The sequence below is a fragment of the Periophthalmus magnuspinnatus genome, chromosome 1 (genome assembly GCF_009829125.3).
Source record: "Periophthalmus magnuspinnatus isolate fPerMag1 chromosome 1, fPerMag1.2.pri, whole genome shotgun sequence".
Taxonomy (NCBI): Eukaryota; Metazoa; Chordata; class Actinopteri; order Gobiiformes; family Gobiidae; genus Periophthalmus; species Periophthalmus magnuspinnatus.
In genome coordinates, this window is record NC_047126.1 from 32522623 (window position 1) to 32544071 (window position 21449).

General features: G+C 41.1%; 1 protein-coding gene across 1 annotated transcript; it reads right to left on the reverse strand.

Moving 5' to 3' along the window:
• Positions 1-5996: 5996 nt before the first annotated feature.
• On the reverse strand, positions 5997-9082 carry LOC117369990 (early growth response protein 2). The gene is made up of 2 exons (XM_033965370.2): positions 8699-9082; positions 5997-8289 (listed from the first exon to the last, which is right to left on the reverse strand). Exons 1-2 carry the CDS (start codon positions 8847-8849, stop codon positions 7100-7102), a joined length of 1341 nt encoding a protein of 446 aa, XP_033821261.1. The 5' UTR covers positions 8850-9082; the 3' UTR covers positions 5997-7099.
• Between the last annotated feature and the right edge of the window lie 12367 nt (positions 9083-21449).

Below are 21449 nucleotides of genomic sequence, written 5' to 3' on the forward strand. Positions count from 1 at the left end.
AACTCTCCAGTCTTCAAGTGTGGAGATAATGGTCAGCGTGAAGATAATGGTCAGCGTGAATGCAAAACGCCACTATTCACAACTGGAATATCCATCACTACATGTTTTTCCCTAATTCTGCAGAACTCAGGAGTGAGACTCAGTGGTTGTGTTTGCATGCACATCAAAAATCTGATCATTACCGAACATTTCAGTAAAAAAAACAGATAAACCGTGACATCTGAGCGACATTAGATCAGTTGATAGAGTGTTTGTCCACTGAAGTTTGGTGGTTCGAATCCTGCTCTCCACATAAGCATCATTGGTTGAGCAAATTCAATCCACTTTATCTTTGTAAAGCCCAAAATCACAACAGCAGTTACCTCTTAGGGCTGAACGACATGAATACAGTTGTGTTCTTGGGCAAGACACTTAACCCGCCTTGCCCCCAGTGTGTGTGTACACTGGTGTGTGAATGTGTGTGTGAATGTGTGTGTGAATAGGTGAGTGGTTTGTTGATGTAAAGTGATTTGAGTGCCTTGAACGTGGAAAAGTGCTATATAAAAATGTGACCATTTCTCGTCTGGTCTGATGAATGTGATGTTTTTCATGTTTTTCATACCAGTGTACAGTTTGACAAGGAGATTTATGAAAAAAGGCCAAACTAATGTGGAGAGACAAAAAGGAAATCACAAGTGTTTAAGAATGATAGCGTCATTTTAAGATTCATTGCACTGTCTTTCTTACAAATTCAACAGCTTCTTGAAAAATCCACTGCTTTAGTGACACGTGTCACAGGTGCTTTTTATTTTTCTCATTCTCATGTGAATGTAAACACATGCCAAAAATCCCATCATTAGATTATTCTAGTTATGATTTTACTATCCACAGAGTGACCAGATTTTCAAAATTCAAAAGTGGGTTTTGAACACACAGGTTGTGAGGCATTTTTTTTGTTTGCCTTATGCTCATTTTCCAGCACAGTTTTGTGCATTTTAGCTCAACAAATGAAATGTATTCCTATCTTTATTGTTGGCAGGGATCAGATTAGTCAAAAATAGCTACACTTTGGACTTTTCTTGTATGAAACAGGCACAAATTAATGGTTTTTGATAAATCTACTGGGACATGAGATGAGGTGATCAAAACTGGGACTGTCCCAGGTAAAATGGGACATTAGGTCACCCTATGCTGCTGCTGTACTACTGTTATGCCTATGGTGGAACATTCAGGAGTTACCTTGGAGACACAATGCACACATAAGCAATAACTACTGAAAAAGTTTTAAGATTGAACACTCAAGAAAAAATGTAAAATGGATTTAAACAACTTAAACAAGAAGTTGTAAATGATTTTCAAGAAGCTGTTCAATATGATCCTGTTCAGGTGTTTTCAAGAAAAGGTGAGAGTGACTAACTGAAAAAATGAAAATATCTTTACCTACCTTGTGATTGTAATGTTTTATGAGAGGAACTTAACAGCACAAATCAACTCACCTGTTGTAGTTCAAACTAGGTCAGTTCTTTATGGTTAGATCTTAAAATAAAAATCAGATTAAAGTTTAAATAGAGTAACAGAGCTCAAGACAAAACAGAGCCTATAGTTAGCATCACAACCTCAAGGAACGTTGATGACATTAGATGCAAAGTATCAATTGTTTGTAAAAGTGCAGGGAAAACAGGAGTCAACATATTTGGAAGCCTTTTATTTTGTTTATTCAAGTGTTTAAACTACATGATTTGTGATTTGAGGCATCACACGTGGCCGCTCCTGAACACAGACATTTAATGGAGTGTGGAGATGTGTATGTGAGGCTGCTTCTGCTGTGGTCATTGATGTAGGCTATGTGTGTTTTGTTCTATTTAAGAAAGAAATCAATAAAACAATTTTGAACAGCAACAGATCCATATTCAGAATAAAACCAAATTGTTTCTGAAGGGAAAAACAAAAATCTAAAAAAGTTCTCCACGTTTTGCCATTTTTTCTTTGCCAAGGGGGAGGGTCTAAGGACAAAGGGAGGATCTAAGGACAGAGGGGGGGACTAAGGACAGAGGGAGGGTCTAAGGACAGAGGGATGGTCTAAGGACAGAAAGAGGGACTAAGGACAGAGGGAGGGACTAAGGACAGAGGGAGGGTCTAAGACAAGAGGGAGGGTCTGGGTTCAGTTCTCCATTTGCTTGTGTCCTGTGAATGTTGATTAATTTTGTCTGGTATTGACCAATGACTGTTTCACTATTTGATTATTTAACTTTCTGTTGGTTAAATCCAGTGCGAAATGTAACAAAATAAAAGTAGTAAAGTACTGCACTAGGTATCTGTACTTTACTTAAGTAAATTTAAAAGTGGTGACTTTTTACTTTTACTGCACTACACCTAAGAGCAGTATCTGAACTTTCTACTCAACTACATTTTTGAACAGGACTGAAAAGTAAAAGTACTTTTTATCATTGTTTGAGACATGCAGAAAAGGATGAGTGCTTTATTTTTAACACAATTTGAGCAAACAAAAATATAACCATAAACAGCTGTGGGGAAAAAAAAATCAGCGCAAATCTTGATCAAAATCTGCAAGAAATATTTTTACTTTTTACTGTTTAAGTTCTTTTTTAATCAGGTACTTTAATACTTTTACTTAAGTAGATGTGATTTTTTTTTTTGCTCTGACATGTGTGTTTTTACTTAACAAGCTTGAGTACTTCTTCCATTCTTCCATCATTTTTTCCAAGCCCTGCAAGGTGTCTGCTGTTGTGATTTGTGGCTTTACCAAAATAAATTAAATAAACTAGAACTGAAATCATAAATACTTCTTGCGGGACACTGTTTACTTGAGCCAGCCCCAAGCTTCCTGATATACTCCAGCTATTGTTAGTAATCTTCGTGATGGACAGAGCCATACTGCTTACAGGCCTCCATGTGCTACAGTATGCTTGTCAGAGTACGTCGCCACTTACGCACTCCCGCGGGCCAGCTGGTGTGTGTGGTGCCAGGAGTCTACGTCACACGGGGCCCTGAATCTACCGTGTTCCTGCTCCCAGTCCCATAATACATGTGGAAGCGCCGGCATGGCTCGCTCGGGCAGATTGTTGGAACAGTAAGTAGTAAGAAGTGTTGAAAATCGTTTAGCAGTCTTGTCTTCTTTTTTTTCCTGCTTATACTTTGCAACAAAACCGGACAGTGTTATAATGCTCTTTTAGTATGCGATAATTCCTCAAAATTCAAAAGATGCTGTCTAATGTGACTACTCCATTACATAAGCCTCAACTTAAAGGTCCCATATTACTCCAAATGGACTCTTGTGAACTTTAAGTCATGTTCTAATGCTGTTACCTCCTCAAAAACAGACCTGGAGTTGTGTTTTGTTTCATTCACACATGTTTGTGACGATGAAATAACATTATAACAAATAAAAACAGCACGATATGGGACCTGTAAAGCAAGCAACCTCTAACAAAAAGAAATGAGTATAGTATATGTGAATGAACTAACTGCTTATTATTGAATTGTTGGAATTTGTGCATACTTCCTGTGTTTGCCATTTTAGGTGCTCTGGGAAATAGAGTCTCATGGCGTTGGAGCATCTTATCTTTTGAATCTAGTCTGTTTTCTACACAGTTCACTTCTAAATTAATAAAGAGCTCGAATTTCATAGAATAAATGTTATCACTGTTTTTGCTAAGGCTAACTTTTAAAATACAGTTAAACTTACCTGTACTTACCTGTGCTGGAGTGTGGGAGTGGTCAATTAAAGGAAGAGCTCTATAAAAGAAGCTAACCTCAGTCCTCGTGTGTACAGGCTGTTGTTGCTGTGCTAGTATTTAAGCTGTACCTGTTGTTTTTGTAAATATTATTTGTTGGTGAATAAATGCACTTTGGTTTGCACTGGACAAATTGCTTCAGCTCTCATTTATTCCTCGTCAAAACGGCTAACGTTGCTATCCGAGCTATTGCTAAGTTTCAAATGACATCACAACATTCTATAGGTCAGTAATACTAAATACAGATGAGGGGCATCTAAAATGAATATTAGTTAAACGCTGATTTGTTTTATAATACAGTGAGCTTTTGCGTCTAGTTACTGATAGAAATAATCAGGGGCAACACTTGTGAATTTAACATTGGATGTTTCATGGCAAAGTACAATGTGATCAATAGAGAAAACCCCTACCAGAAGGTGTGACATCACCACAAAACTACCAATTACATGCTCTTATCACTTATGTATGAGGGGCAGATGGGGTAGAATAATTTCTGGAAGGACCTTTGGTGTTCTTCAGACTTCCAATAGTAGCTGAAGGACCGTAGATGTTCTTCAGACTTGTATCTCTAGGTTATAGAGGATTTTGGATGTTCCTCAGACTTGTGCCAGTAGCAGGCAGAGGACCTAAGATATTCTTCAGACGTGTCCATTATGGAGCTAGAGGACCTTAGGTGTTCTTCAGACTTGCTTCTATAGCAGCTGGAGAGCATTGGATCTTGTTCATATTCATCTTGAGGTTCTAGAGGAGTTTTAAAGGTCCTTTACCTGCAAGTCTGAATGTTCCACAGACTTGTCTCTATAGCAGCTAGAGGAACTTGTATGTTCTTCAGACATGTCCATCGTGCACATTCACATAGTGCTACTGTCAGTCTGTCAGACGCTCAGTTTATGCAGTCTACTACTACTACTACTACTACTACTACTACTACTACTACTACTACTACTACTACTACTAATAATAATAATAATAATAATAAACAATAACTAATAATCTAATATACTTTTGTGGTTGTGATTCTCTACACAGCTGTTTTCACGGCGACCTCAGCCTTCCTTGGGCACTACAGTTGTCTAACACGGAGGTCAGTGGAGCTGTGTCTTTTATTAAGTTGCTATAGATGAATATTGCAATTTAAAATGTCCAAAGTATAGCCTGATGATCCACAGATGCAGCAGACACAAGTGTAGTTGGTCTTCTTTAAGGGGTTACAGTTTTGGAACAACATGGTACATCAGGTAAGTATTTTTAGGGCAGGAGTAAACAAAGACATTTATGAAGAAGAAACTGGAACAATACCTTTACAACATAAAAATAATGTGGTATTCTTTTTCAGTGCTTTTGTGACAAAGGACCACAGGTGGGATTATTTATAAAAAAAAAATTAAAAAAAAGTCCAAATCAATGTTGGCACTAGTTAATGACACCCCCAGCCTCAGATAATCCCAACACAAAAAGATCTCAAAATATTACAGTATGTATGATTAGGGCAGAAGTAATAAAGACATTGATATAAAAAGTGAAAACAAAATTTGTACTATAAAAATCATTTCCTGTGTACATTTTTGTGAGGACGGAGCACAGGTGTGATTATTTTAAAGGGGTGACTCAGAGGCGAGAGTGGCACTCGTTGGTTAAAACCTGCAGAGGAGCCGTTTGAATGCTCTGTTTGTTTACATTTATCCATTACTGTACACTGGGAAAACTTTGATTTGACTTTGGGTCAAGACATAGAATGAGTGTGACAAAGATCCCAGTGAAATGGGTGTACTCTGGTGATTGCGTTTTTGGAGAATCGTCATCTTTTGAAATGTTTAAAGAGGTTAGTGCATGTGGCAGAGCACATACCTGCCTCTGGGTCACATAGTTGTAATGAAAACTGACTCTGAGTGGACCTGCAGAGGCAGTGAAATGGTACTGAGCACACAGAGTGAAAGGCAGGCCAGAATAAGGGACCATTGACTTGGAGTCAAAGCCTGGTGGGAGGAGCTGTGAAGTCTAAAGTTAGGCCACAGAGGGTGCCACAGGTGGCCGGCTACAGCGTGTTCTGAGACGTGTTCATTTCACTGCTCTGATCACTGCATCACGTTCATGATTCATCACAATGTCCATTCACTTTCACAAAATGCAAAAAATGTGAAGTTTCCAGAAAATGTTTATTTTGTTCATAAATTTTCATAAAAATAACAACATCAATATTAATTTCAAGAATTGTAGAAAGTATATGTACAAAATCTTACTTTAACAGTTAATATAACTTAAGGCGATTTGAATTACTTTTTGCAGTACCCTGTCGGTGACAGTTTCACCAAAGTCTCTGTGATGTTTTTTGCTAATGAAACATGTCAGTCTATAGAGCATCTCCAGCAGGAGTCCGAGCCTTTTATTTCACATACAGTCCACACCTCGCAGCAATGTGTGCTACCTGATTACTCAAAAGCAATGTGTTTGTGGTGGGCTAGTACCTCTAGCACTGTACAAACCTCTGTACATTCTGTTCAAATGGAGAACATACTGGTCCATTTCACAAGCCCATCAGCAGTCCCATGTATACTATTATCAAACCAGCCAATGGGATGAAGTGCCAACATGTTTCTGATATGAAATCATTACATTTAAAATATTGTCTTATACAATAGCCCTCAAAACCAAGACATTATTAATGACTTAGAATACATTTCACCATAAAAATGATGATCAAATGTGATCCATGTAAAATATACACTTATAAAAATACAAAGCGGTACAGTCATACAAATATATTTATTTCCCATTTATGATATATCTCTCACAATCGTAATAAACCAAACAATTTACAACACAAAGAACAGTGACTAAACACTGACAACCAAATGATAAGAAGTAAAACACTAAATATGGTCAAAGGGTCAGCTTTAGTCAAAGCCATAAATATAGTTTACATTCATGTCAAACGCCTCCACTGACAGTGAAGGGGAAGCTTGACAGTGGCTGATATTCCGGTTAAAGGAAAAACACTGACAAAAACATGCAGTTTTAGAGACATTGTCCAAACCATTGCTCTATGAGTGCTAGAAGCAAAAAATAGGAATCTTAAATGTGATAGTACTAAATGTAAGTGCAAACATCCAGCTCGGAGGAGCAGGTTGGAGCTGTCCCCATGGAGTGGTGCTGAACAGCAGTCATGCATCGCCGCAGCACAGAGCTCTGCCTCGCGGACGCTCACAGCAGCTTTGCCGGTCACTTCCCCGCTCCTGCAGCACAGGCCCGCTCCGCTGGTCTAACCCCAGGGTCAGTGAGCGACTTCAGGCCCGTCCAACCTACAGTCAGCTGCCGTATCTTCCAAGACGGAAAGATGCTCGTCAAGTGAGTTTTAAGCGCGCCGCTCATATGCCTTCAGGAAGAGCGAAGGGCCACGCACCAGTCGAAACCTGTGGCTTTATTTCCATTTTTTCTTTTTGTTTGAGGTGGACGCGTCCGTGCCGTTTCCTCTCGTCACTGCGCGCAAAGCGTTTGCCGCAGACGTCGCAGGAGAAGGGCTTCTCCCCGGTGTGAGTCCTGGTGTGGGTTGTGAGGTGGTCACTTCTGCTGAAGCTGCGCAGACAGATGCGGCACTGGAATGGCTTGTGTCCCGTGTGGATACGGATATGGCGGTTGAGCTCGTCCGAGCGCGAAAAGCGCCGGTCACAGCTCTCCATCGGGCATGTGAAGGGTTTCTCTTTGGCAGGGCCGTGGGACGTGGAGGGGGCCTTTCTCGCCCGAGGGGTCTTGGTAGTGCGTGAGTTATAACTTTGGGCAAAAGAATCTGGCAATAGGGAAGAGTATAGAATAGAATCAATGGTAGATGGCAGCGTTGGGGGGGAGTAAAGGGGTTCAGACGGAGGTTGGCTGGAGGATAGGCCCATAGGCGGCAGGTAACTGTTGTACAGCGGGCTCGAGTAGCTGGAGCAGGTGTCATTGAAACACGGCTCCTGTTTAATTCCTCCCTCCACTTTGAACTCCATGTCGGGGTTCGGGCACATAGAGGGGAACGTGTCCAAAAGTTCCTTGACGTCTACGTGCTGCTCGGGCGGGAAGTCACTGGACATGGGGAAGGTCTCAGTCTGGAATGTGCTCTCCAGACAGTCGGATTTACTGTTGAAGGAGCCCCATTCATAACAGCTGCTCTCGAACTCATTTTTCACCACCACCGGGAAGGACGCGGCCTCAGACTTTGGCTCTGACTTCTTTTCTTCTGTATAACTGGGGCACGTTTGCTCTTGCGTGTACGTGGGGGGGGAACAGTTGAAAACATGTCTCTTTGCGCTCAGATCCCCAAATGTGGCGCTGCTGGTTTCCACGGAGCTGCCGGTGGTTTGCTGCATGTCTGTCAGGGGCATGGTGGAGATGCCCACAATCTCTGTGATCATGTTGAGCAGGGTCTCGGTGCTGCACGGCGCCCCCTGAGATGCCTCCACATAGAAACTACCGGAGTAGGCGAGTGAGGAGGGGGGGTAGCTCTCTTTGGGGCACTCGCACGGGTTGAAGGCAAACTCTGAGTTGGAAGCTTCAGTTTTAAGAGTGGCTGGGGCTCCTTCTGTTGAACATAAAACAATAGAAAAAAACAAAAACTTTGTCATCACGACTGTTTAGTATTTTTTAAGATGTTCAGTGTTTCTGGCAGGAGAAACACCACCTCAAACGTTTAAACATATTGTCCTTGCAATGGTAATTTGCATAATCATGTTTAGGTTCATTATGAGTGAATTTCAACGTTTGACTTCAGTAATATGTGCAAAATACCTATACACGCTTCAGAAACCACCGCAGAAATCGTCAAATGCGTTACATAAACACTCGTGCGTAATGTGCACACTAAACTGCTTGGCAACACGTTTCAAAGTGCGCAATAGTGAAACCGCCATGGATGTACTCAGTTTATCTTAATGTCACATCAAACCATCCCTAAAATCACGATTAAATCCAGTGGAGAGCTGCGTACTCACCGTGGCCAAACTGGGCAGGTACCCCTCGCTCTGCGTCGACGAACACCTCCTGCTTATCTTTGCGCACGCTGCTCTCCATCCCCAAGGAAGAACTGTTATCAAACTGAGGGTAGAATGAATCTTTTGCGTTCAAATCCATATTATTCAACATAGTGCTGCACTTAGAAGAAGTCCGTTTCTCCAAAGAAATCGTATAAAGAGGTAGAAAGCGGAAAATGAAGCGCAAATGGCGAAGGGTGGTATTTATTTCAACTCCCTTTGATGTTAATTTTTAAACAAATGATCCAGAAGGTTGTAAAAAACGAGAGTGATGTTGGTATTCCTTTCGCTTGATGGCTCGCTCCTCTCCTCTGTAGGTACGTTTTTGCTTGCTGTGGATTTCACATGAGCGACTTCCCTTTCCTCTCCTTATATACACTTTGGCAGCTCCCTCGGCCCTCCTCCCCATTCATCAGCTCCAGTGAGAGGATTCCCCGCTGCGTGTAAAACTTCATGCCCATATATGGACAGAGGATGTGACGAAGTACCCCCTATTCTCCTCCCTGCTCCCCTCCTCTCCTCCTCTGTCCTCTCGGAGCTGCCGGAGAGATGCGAGTCTGACGTTGCAACAAGTGGCGAGCGCTAAACACTACATTTGACCTTTATTTAGATGGATCAAAACGCGCTTATTATGCTGCGAAATGATCAATTATCACTTTTTTATTTTGAATTATTTCATTTTGGGTCGTTTTGAGTCTAGACCAGAGGAGGCGTCGATCTTTAAGCCACTGGACTGAGGAGGTTTATGTGAGACGGTCTACAGGACACACACAATCACACAAAATAAAAATATAACACACCAGCACACTCACTATATAAACACAACACACTACAGGACAGCAACAATCACACAAAAGCACATGTAACACACCAGCACACTCACAATACACACAACACACTCCAGGACACACACAACACACTACAGGACAGCAACAATCACACAAAAGCAAATGTAACATACCAGCACACTCACTATACACACAACACACTCTAGGGTTGAGTAAATCTGCACTTCTATTCAAGATTTGTATTATTGTTGAATTACTGTGGACATGATTTTGTCTCGAAAATTGATTTTGTCTTTAAAGTTGTTTTATCTGGGAAGTGTTTGAAGAACACTGACTCTGGAGTTTGGGTGGTGCTGTCAGTATTTTGTGTATATAGTGATTTACATTTTATAATAGCAATTCTTAGTAATACATTTGATTGTGTGGTAAAAATGCATTAACTCCTGTCAAAGTGAGAGTGTTGTGACACTGTCTCGCACCACACAGGAGAACTGCACAGTACACACAGGCTCTTTTTCATTAAGGAAATGCTAATGCAGATGGGTACACAGGCTAATGGCGGCGCATGGCGCGCAGTAGAACTCCAGACAAGCGGGACACATTTAAAAGCCTAAGTGTCTGTCTTTTGTTGAGATGACAGCCATCAGAGTTTAAATCAAGGACGCTTCAAATATTCTCCAGGTAATGTAAGAAATGCATATGAGAATGAAAGGTTTCTTGTAAAAGTTCTCAAGTCAAGTTTTTACTTCAGTCAAACTGTTGAGCAGTTCATAAGGTTCCATGTGTCTGGCCTGTGTGTCCAAGCACTGCTAAAGGAAACATGGAGTTTACTCAAAGCCATCACATGCTGCTTAATACACTTCTGCCCATGTTATGAAGAAACCTCGCTCAGCCAGATGGATTCTCTCGATATTTGTGAGCTCACAAACAACTAAATGCTCAACTCAGTTCAGAGTGCTACACATATGAATCTGGTGTGAACCAGGTTAGTTATAAAGGAGCTCTTCAAAATCATTATGTTTGAATAATCCATTGCTTTCCGTAAACAGCTGAAAGTGTTTCAACACTGCAGACCAAGACTTCCTCCTGCCTTGCTTCGGCAGTGTCAGCTCTTGTCTTCATGTTGCTAAGATATGGCAATTAATAAAATGCCCATATCAGTGAATGAGAATATAATGTATTGAACTTGTAATGCACTTTACAGACTTGTCAAAGCTTGTCAGAGCACTTCCCTGTATTCATTATGTATTCACTCCACATTTGATGGTGGTAAGCTACTTCTGCAGCCACAACTGCCCTGGAACAGATGAAGGAAGCAAGGCTGTCAACCAGCCCTTTGGCCTGTCCAATCACCACCAATCACTCACATACCACACGTGGATAGATGAGTGAAGTGTCCTGCCAAAGGGCAAACACAGAACGTGGTCTTTAACACTGAGCCACTATCACAGTTAGCCATTTTAGCTTGTTCCATTCCCCACAGCTGAGGGCAACAGACCCAATCAACTGAAATTTTATTTTATAGGGATATAAATGTATTTCAAGCCAAAAACCTATACTACAGGAGATCTTTTCAAAATAAAATCAACCACTGTGAACCTGGTTGAATCCAATATTTTGCCAAATAGTTGAGTCTTTTCTTGCTCGCAAATATGTAGTGGAACTGCCCTTACCTTTAAACTGTCTGGAATAGATTTGTTCTACTTGTCTTTTAAACTTCTGGTATACAATTTATTTATTGACATGGACTGATTGAGTGAACTGAAAAATGTAGAGTCTGACATGTAGCAGTGCAGCTAATAACTTGTCTCCTGTCTCTATTAGGCCTGTGTCTGGCTCTGCGTTTTCAGAGTCACTCTCAACACCTTTCCTTGGTCCGATTTGATTCACTTTTTTCTCTTACAAATCCGCCACCTCTTCTGTGTCCGCTCTGCACCGGTGGGGAGAATAACTGCAGCGCGCCCCGTCTGAACCAACCCTTGGCCTTTAAAAGCATTGAAGGGAGTCGATATCACCCCTGAGGTGTTCACTGGTTGAACCCAACTGTTCACATGACATTTCAACCCCTAAAGCTTTTTTTTTTCTTCTTCTTGGTTCAGGCCGATCTGTTGCCGGGTGAACTCTATGGTCACGCTTCCTATTACAAAAAGTCGATACTCTTTCATAAGGAAGGCAGCACACTGACGCAGACCTCTGGCACTCGGCTGGAGGTTCAGGACCACGGATAGCTCCCTGGCTGCATTCACAGTATAATCACACATGGACCCAGCCACGGCAGTTTTTTCTTTCTTTCTTTCATCTTTTTTTTTTTTTTTTTTTTTTTTTTAATGAATGCCTTCTGTTTGTACATGTTTTTATTTTTTTCTTGAAATCAATTCTATCACACCCAAGACTGGAAGCAGTAGTTAGCAGCACCGTCATCTTTCAGGATTGCAATCAGTTGTGTTGCGTTTCCCTCTCCACTTAAGCTAGGTTTGCGTTATTCATTTGCAAACACGCTGAAAATATAATCAGAATGATGTTTTTAAAAAGCCCCTGGCACAGCAATAAAACAGGTTAGAGGATGAAAACCATATTGCCTTAAAGTGCACCCATAAACATAATGCATGTGCTGACCTGTATCTGTATCTGTTGAGCTAATCTATGTATTTACAAGACTTTGTCAAGATTTATACCATTTACATTCCTTGTTTTCCCACATATCTCTGTATATACTTGACTCTCTTGTTATATACAAACCACATGTATGTGTATTGATTCTGTGTTTACAGTGTTTCTGTATCTTCCAGTGAAAGATCATCTTTTGTGCATTGGTTTGCAAGAGAAATTGGTAACACTATATAATAACTACACCTTTGTTACCCTTCATTTTAAGTTTATCAATACTGACTCAGGCTTTTTGATTAATACCCAACCCTACCCTTTAATTAATTAGTAACTAAGTCTGATTAACGTTCTTAATAAACTATTTGTACATTATGAGTCCGTCTCCATTCTTTCTTAAGGCTGTAAATAGAGTAGTATTTATTATTTGTGAAGGTCTGTAATGGACAAAGGATTTTGAAAGCAGCACTCTCATATCATTGTAAAATCACAACAGTAGTTCACTAGCAAGGCCCACGCCACAAAAATACGATCAAGATAGTTATCGATGACATGAATAGATGTGGAGGAGGAGGATGGGTAGAGACGGGGATGGGGGCTCTGTCTCCACCGATTCCGGACCTTCCTTTCTCTGTAGATGGTGAGGGCTTCAGGTTGAACAAACACACTCAAAGCACTTTACACTCACCCACTCATCCATTCACACACACATTCATACACCAGTGTACACAGACACTGGGGGTGAGGTGGGTTAAGTGTCTTGCCCAAGAACACAACGATAGTATTCATTTGTAGGAGCTGAAATCGCACCGCCAAACTCTGAGTCAGTGGATTATGTCTTAATGTTTTAATGTTGACAGCAGGACTCAAACCACTGACCTTCAGATGAGCCAATTGAGCTACTGCACATATGAAATATTCCATTTTTGTTGTTTCCTTTGACAATTTGCCAAATATCTCTCAACAGACATCTTCCATATTTACGCTGTACTATAAAAATAGAGAGTACTGAACTTCAAATTAGAAAATTGGTTAAACTTGGACATATACAGTGTCTTTTCTGATGTGCGACAGGGCATAAGGGACGACTTTCAAGAGCTCCCTCATCCTTTATTTATACTCAGAGTTCCCTTTCATTTTGATTGATTCATGCTTGTTTGAATAATCCTGCATTGTCCTGCATTCAAGGTTTGAGTGCTCAGAAAATGTCTGTTTTCACCCACCCCCTATCTCCACCCACTTAATTCAGACTCCAGGTCATACATTCATAAATGCCACATACATATTAATTCTATCCCGGTCCTTGTTATGGTGAAATTAACATTCAAATGGGCTCTGTAGCTCAGGTAGCCAGGTGTGTATTCACTGATCTGAAGGTTGGCGGTTCGAGACCTGCTCTTGACTCTCTGCGTACACTGGTGTGTGAATGAGTGAGTGATGTAAAGCACCTTGAAGGTGGAAAGCGTTACATAAAAATGTGACCATTTACCAAATATCACATAGCCATTTTCTGAAATCCCGCTGCTTGTTACAGTGAAATGATCCTGCAGTTTTGAACAGGACGTGACCTGTTTCCACAGCTTTAGAGCAGTTTACAATAAAACCATGGTCTGCATATGTAAAAGTGTAATACAGAATACAAGAAAAAGCACAATATGCCTTCTTTAAATAGCGTATTAAAAGCCCCCTTCACGCACGAGCCGCAGTTCTATCTTAACTTAAATACAGCAGGGTGACAGAAACATTTGATATAGACTGTGACTTTGTGTGAATGTAGGAGTTTTTTTTCTTTTCTTTTTACCTCAATTACCTTCTACTGAAACCCCATTGCGCGGCTCTAACTATATAACATTTCAGTGTGATATGTTACAGACAGCCGAACAAGAAGCCCTATGATTATTGGCCATATTCAACACTCTCCTTTCTCTGGAAACTACTCCAGGCTGATGTTGTCTCTATTGTGCGCGCTCCTGAAGACACGTGTCAAAAGGATGTTGCGTGATGGCTGCCCTGTCATCTTTTTAAAGCCGTGGCGATAATAGTCTATAAGCTCTTTCAACATCGCGGTGACATTCTCCGGAACAAATCGTTTTCACCTCAGATGTGCTCTGTAATTCCAGGCCTCGCACATGTTTGGCGTTGAGGAGCTGCCTTCAAGTAAATCCAGAGTCTATTAAAACCAATCTGATCACACAAGAGTTCAGATCACGGGATGCTGTAATGACAAGTGCGGCGTGGCTAACCTCTCCTCCAGCAAATGCCAAAGCGCAGGTAATGGGTTTATGTAATATTAGCACTTAGCAGCTTTATAGCACAGAGTGGACTGTATACATGATGGAAGATGGGAGGATTTAAGTTTTCCTCTTATTGTGGGAACGATATTGAGCATTATAGAAGGGACTCCGGCAAGAATACAGACTTGATACGAAGAAAAATGAAAAAGAACTGATTTAATGAACGGATGTGTTAGTATGAAGGTCAAAAGCAATTGGCATCTCATAAAGTGAATGATAAAGGCAAGAAAAAAAGACAAAATAGCTGAGACTTTTTCCCGCATTTCAGTTCGAGTGCGGTCAGTTTTTAGACATTCATGACAACTCGGATTAAAAGTTCCCGAATCAAAGTTCAACAAGTAAGTGAGATATCCAGACAATCTATCGAGTAGTGTGTTATAAATACGTTTATACAGTGTTGTTCTGACAGATAGAGATGGCTAAACTATTAATTAATGTCTTATTCTGTTCTCATAACCTGTTTGCTGTTACTTAGACATGTACTAACACTTACTTTTGTGAAAAGTATTAATCGGTACGCCAACTAAGACCAGCATCGAAACTAGGAACTCAACCAAGTATCTATACTGAAAAAAGCACACAACTGGATAAAATTAATTCAATTCAATTCATTTATTTTTGTAACGCCCAAAATCACAACAACAGTTGTCTCGAAGGGCGTTCATGTTTTGATTGATGGGGGAAACCGGAGTACCCGGAGGAAACCCATCCAGACACGGGGAGAAACATGAAAAACTCCACACAGAAAGGCCTGGTGACCCGGAGATCGAACCAACCTTCTTGCTGTGAGACATGAGTGTTGCCACTCAGCCACCAACACAAAAAAAACAAAACAACAGGAAAAATCAGACACAACAGGAAAATCAGACGCAACAGGAAAAATCAGACACAACAGGAAAAATCAGACACAACAGGAAAAATCGGCCAGGCGAGGGGGAAGAAGACCAGACGAGGACGAGGAGAGCCCGGCGAGGAGGAGGAGAGCCAGGCGAGGAGGAGGAGAGCCAGGCAAGGAGGAGAGCCAGGCGGGGAGGAGGAGAGGGTCCAGCTGTCATCGGGGCATCTGAAAGAGATACACTCCACAGGGGGAGTGGGACAGGGGACAACATGTGAATAGCATTGCTGATGAGAAAATAGGACAAAGCAGAGGATAGTGCTCAGGTTGCCATACTTCCCCCAGCTAGTTATCTCCTACTGCAGCCTGTCTTATCCCAAGTTTTAATGTCCCTAACTCCCTCACTATGTAACCTGGTCATAAGCTATACCGAAGAGGAAGGTTTCAAGCCTGGTCTTAAATACAGAGACTGTGGGGGCCTGTTTAACATCAGCAGGGAGTTGATTCCATAGCACAGGAGCTTGGTAACTGAATGCTCTCCCTCCCACTGTACTTTTGGACACTCTAGGAACCACTAATAGTCCTGCATTCTGAGAGCGGAGTGCTCTGTTTGGCTGGTACGGGACAATAGCATCTTGCAGATAGGATGGGGCCATACCATTTAGGGCTTTGTATGTCAGGAGGAGGACTTTGAATTTGATTCTAAGCTCGACAGGAAGCCAGTGCAGATATTTTAGTACAGGACTGATGTGGTCTCTTCTTTTAGTTCCTGTTAGGACTCTGGCCGCTGCATTTTGGACCAACTGGAGGCTCCTTATGGTACTTTCCAGGAACAGTTTCATCTTGAGTTTTCTCAGAACGAGTGTAAGACCTCATGGCATGGCAACAAACAGTAAATCGTCATGTTTTTATATAGTGTATTTTCACCTTCAAGACACTCAAACACTTTACATCAAGGAAGCACTGACCCTTTCACACACACATTCATACACCAGCGTACACAAACACTGGGGGTGAGGCGGGTTAAGTGTCTTTCCCAAGGACACAATGACTACATTAATCTGTGGGAGCTGGATTTGAATCAGTGGACGCACCCTCTACCAACAGAGCTACTGCGCCCCATTATTATTTAGTGTTGAAAAATGGTATTGTCTAAAAAAGACCTTTTAAAATGATCATTTGGGAATCATAATCGGCACAGAGTATGGAGTCCATTCTTTAGTATTGAAATGGAGATTGCTTAGAGCCTATTGGGATTAAATTCCATGTACAAAAATGTCATCGCACTAATAAGCAGAAATCATGAGTTATGAGTTGAATTATTAAAGTGAGAATAAGATGTCTGTTATAAAACAGGAATAAGACCCAAATACAAATACAAACAGACACAGAATTAATCTTTTTTCAGCTTGGTAGATGTTTGAAAGTGTAAGGTGAAGTCATATTTACATAGCGTTTTCCCACCAAGGCTCTCAAAGCATTTTACATCAAGGAATCACTCACACATTCATTCATACAGCAGTGCATGCAGATATTGAGGTTAAGATGGGTTACGTGTCTTGCCCAAGGACACAATAACAACATATATTTGTGGGAGCTGGAATTGCACCGCCAACCTGTGGGTCAGTGGATGTAAACACTCAATGAAAAAACACTCTACCAACTGAGCCACTGTACCCTAAAATAAAGTGTTAGCGTAAGTATATTTTGCTCAATAAGGAACAAAAGGATCTAATAATCAAAATAAAGACTCGAGCCACAAAGATACAGTTCCTTATGTGCCGGACACTGTTTCAGAAGGCAACACTGATATAAAATGTACACTGAGTCGTAGCAGTATACTTGAGTTTGCTGAGTGTTGTGTTTGGCCCTGCAGAAGCCTGTGCATGTGGAGCAGTGTTGCTGTGTCCTGGACTGGCTGTGGGAGTTCTGTTTGCAGCTGGGAGCCAAAACATTTGAGGAGGCAGGCAGGACAAATCTACATATTCTTCGTTTCATTTGATTTGTGTATAGTGATATTACATCAGAAACAACTAGTGCTAAAAACTGATCCAAACAGGGTTAAAAAGACAGCCATGTGTTTTAATTAGAGTCACATTATAAAACAAAAACAGGGCTATAATTATGAGCATAGATTTTTACGGAGTGTTGTCCGCTGTCTATAAGGCTTGTTAAATTATCCCTAGAGACCAGACTAGAGACCTAACCTATTGACGAACCTATTGGCCCTCCAATGCACAGTATTACACCTAATTAGGCCTGTGCACATTAGCTGGTGGATTTTTATTCACCTCCCAACATCAGAAATTAAACTGATTTAAAATAACACAGAAATGTAGCATTTGGAAAGTATTTTATTCACTCAAAATGTCAAAATAATGTGCAAATACAGAATCAGTACACAGTGTTGGAACATAATGAAGTGCAAGTAATACGGATACAGCGGATACATTGTAATTTTACTTCACTACATTCAAGAGCAGTATCTGTACTCCACTACATTTCTGAACAGGACTGGAAAGTAAAAGTATTTTTTATTATTGTCTGAGATCTGCTGAAAGGCTGAGGGCTTATTTTAACACGTTCATAATTTGAGCAAAACAAAAATATACAAATATATATACAAAATATACACACAAAAAAAAAAGAAAAGAAAAAAATCAGTTACACTGTTTCTGTTGATCAAAATTCAGCACAAATGTTTATCAAAATCATTACATTTGAAGCCGTATAAGACCTCAAAATCTGAGCAAAATCGTTTCATGTCATACTTTTACTTTTGGTTGAGTATTTCCTTGCTGTTTTCTCAACAAAACTGAGTACTTCTTCCACCATTGTGAGTACACTAGAGGAGTTTAACCCCCGTTAACAACGTTGACAATTAGTGATCAGTATGTTTTGTGTTCATTCACATATTCACTGGTGTTCTAAGGGCTGATCTTGCATTTATGACACATACAGTTACAGCAAATGCAATGTTAATATTGTAAATCGTAAGCTGCACATAAATAACCGCATGTATTTTTGCACGAATTCGAAATAATAAACAAATAAACCATAACGATGAATGAGGTTTTAAGCACAACTCTTTATGATTCAATACTATTTCATGTACAACAGATCTAAAAAATGCCTCAATGCCTTGGCAACCTGTCAACCAACTTTACTGCCCACACACTAAGAGTAAATAACAGAGAAGACTGAACCATACCAAGAACTGAGATGTAGATGTTGTTACACATTTAAACCCAATCTACACTCCAATGAGGTACGAAACACGAAATATGACGAAAAGCTAGGTTGCACTCCTGATTTAATTAAGTGCATATAAACCTTTCGTTAAACAAATTTACATTCTGCCTCCAGTGTTCTTATGGACTTTCAATTTTCGATGCAAAACAGATTTTTTTCTTCTTCTACAGCAATCCCACGAAAGCCAAGACATAGGAGAGGGATCCATCTGCCTCCCCCAAATCTGGTCCTGACATCCAAATCTTCCCCCAAGGCGTTCGGAAGAGGGAACATCTTCAGTCTCAAACCAGCATACAATGGGGCCTGTAAGACACCGCAAAAAAACGGATTGGGTGAGCTATAGCGGCACAGAAAACCTCTGCCGGAAACACGACTTTCTATAAATACAAGATACTCGCTTCGCCTGCCAATTTTTTTTCTCGCGATTTTTTTCTACCTCTCTCTCCTTTCTGTCATGCCGGAGAGCTTGCATAGTTAGAGTCATCATTCAGCGGCCGAGCAATTGACAGTAAACTAAGAAAAGTGAAAATCGGCGGATGCGTGGTTGGGTCTTTTGAAGCAAAGAGAAGCATCACTGTTGCTCTTCCTCTGTGAGTGGGAGTGGGTTAGGGAAGCCCGGTACTAGGCCCGCTCGCTGTATATGGCTGCAGCGGCTGTTATTGTGCTGGTGGTGGTGGTGGTGCGGAGCAAGGTTTCCCGTGTGATCCAAAAATATACTTTCGCACTCGCCCACTTCGGTCCCCAGCCGACTTTTCACTTGTACAACAGGGAGGGAGGAGATGGGTTGGAGAAAAAAAGGGGGGGGGGAAAACTACCTTTTCATGATGGCAGAATGGCCCCAGACTCCTCCACACACACATACACACAAACGCACACACGCACACAAGGCATGGCTCCCTCCTTGTCCTCTTCTCTGCCGGATCCATGCTTACAGCAGTTCAGAAAACATTGGGAGCGATACAACTTCTGGATCTGCGGTTACCAAACTCTTTGCACTAGAGCCTATATGCAGCATTACTACACTGCAAGGCCAAAAAAAAAAAAAAAAAAAGTCGCCACCAAAAAAAAAGGTCACACATTCTAATATTTGGTTGTTTAGCTTTGATTACGGCGCACATTCTCTGTGGCATTGTTTCGATTTCGCTTCTGCAATGTCACAAGATTTATTTCCATCCAGTGTTGCATTAATTTTTCCCCAAGATGTTGCATTGATGATGGTAGAGTCTGACCTCTGCACAAAGCCTTCTCCAGCACATCCCAAAGATTCTCAATGGAGTTAAGATCTGCACTCTGTGGTGGACAATCCATGTGTGAAAATTATGTCTAATGCTCCTGAACCACTCTTTCACAATTTGAGCCCGGTGAATCCTGGCATTGTCATCTTGGAATATGCCCGTGTCATCAGGGAAAAAAAAAAATCATTGATAGAATAACCTGGTCATTCAGTATATTCAGGTGTCAGCTGATCTCATTCTTTGAGCACAGACTGTTGCTGAACCTAGACCTGACCAACTGCAGCAACCCCAACCTGTTTGCTAAGTTAAATCCAGGTGGTGACTTTTATTTTTTGGCCAGGCAGTGTATTTACTTCGATAATTGTTGGTAAAATAGAACCTTATCCCAATGACAGCTTCTTGGTGTCCTAAGAGGATTTCCTCAAGATAAGTTACTTCATTCCCTCCATGCATGAGCCTAAAAAAAACAAACAAAAAAAAAACAGTTATGCAGTTATCTTCCAGCTTCTGTTCATCCAACGCTCATGAGAGGCTGCGTAACTGCACTATTTGAAAATTGGTTCAAATGCAGAAGGATTTTTTTTTTCTGAAGCAAAATATAAACATGCCATGTCCTGCCACCTTAAACTTTATTAACTTCAGTATCCAGTTTGGAATTCCTGGCTGCACACTTAAGTATGCACCAGAACAAAATGAAAAACAGAAAAATGATCAAAAACATGCATGTAAATTCCTCCGTTTTGAGTTAAGGGTTACATGACTGGTTGGATAGGTGCCAGTTAAAGGTGGGTTAAATTATGCACGATTTGTATTTGTGAATTCAATGGGGAAATTGCTCTGGAAGCTTTTCTGCAAAAATCGTAGCTCATCAGGCTGTAGTTTACTGTGTTTTTTATCATTTCATTTTAAGTTAAGGTTTGCTTTGTTGTGCTCACTGGAACATAACCTACCCTGCATGCTTTTAGGTCGATGGAAGAAACAAGAGCACTCAGAGAAAACCCACCAGACATGGAGAGAACATGCCAACTTCAATTCAATTCACTTTTATTTATGCAGCACATTTAAATGCAACTTCAGCTGTCCAAAGTGCTTCACGTAAACATTAACAGAAAACACATATACTGTCTGACTAGTATTGAATTCCAGGGAGAAGAGGTGTGTTTTCAGTCTAGCCTTAAACTGCATTAAAGACTGAGATGATCTGACAGGCAGAGGGCGCTGTTCTATAGTCTTAGCGCTGCCACAGAAAAGGCTCTGTCACCTCTGGTCTTGAGCCTGGCTTTGGGCACAGCAGCAGGAGTTGGTCAGCTGACCTCAGGGCTCTGGATGCAGTGCAGACATTTAAACACAATCAATAACATGACACATAAAGGCCCTGCGTAGCACATTTATCAAACCAGGGACCCTCTTGCTGTGAAGTGTGTGCATGTCTTGTCATTAGGCCATCACAGGAGTTTTATTTGTCCGTGTGTCAGTAAGGTTACCTGACCTGTTGAACCTGCCTGTGACCCACTTGTTCTGACCTATAATCATATATACACTAAGCAAATAGGTCCTCTCCTCCTCCAGTTGGTCAGGTCTCAGTTCAGTAACAGTCTGTGCTCAAAGAATGTGTTCAGCTGACACCTGAATATACTGAATGACCAGGTTATTCCATCAATGGATTTTTTCTTCCCTGATGGCACGGGCATATTCCAAGGATGC

Bases quoted from the DNA above. Each gene is read 5' to 3' on its own strand.
- LOC117369990 (XM_033965370.2), bottom strand. From the start codon at position 8,849: ATGTTGAATAATATGGATTTGAACGCAAAAGATTCATTCTACCCTCAG. The intron at 8,290-8,698 runs GTGAGTACGCAG...TATGTTCAACAG, and splicing joins ACCTGCCCAGTTTGGCCACG to AAGGAGCCCCAGCCACTCTT.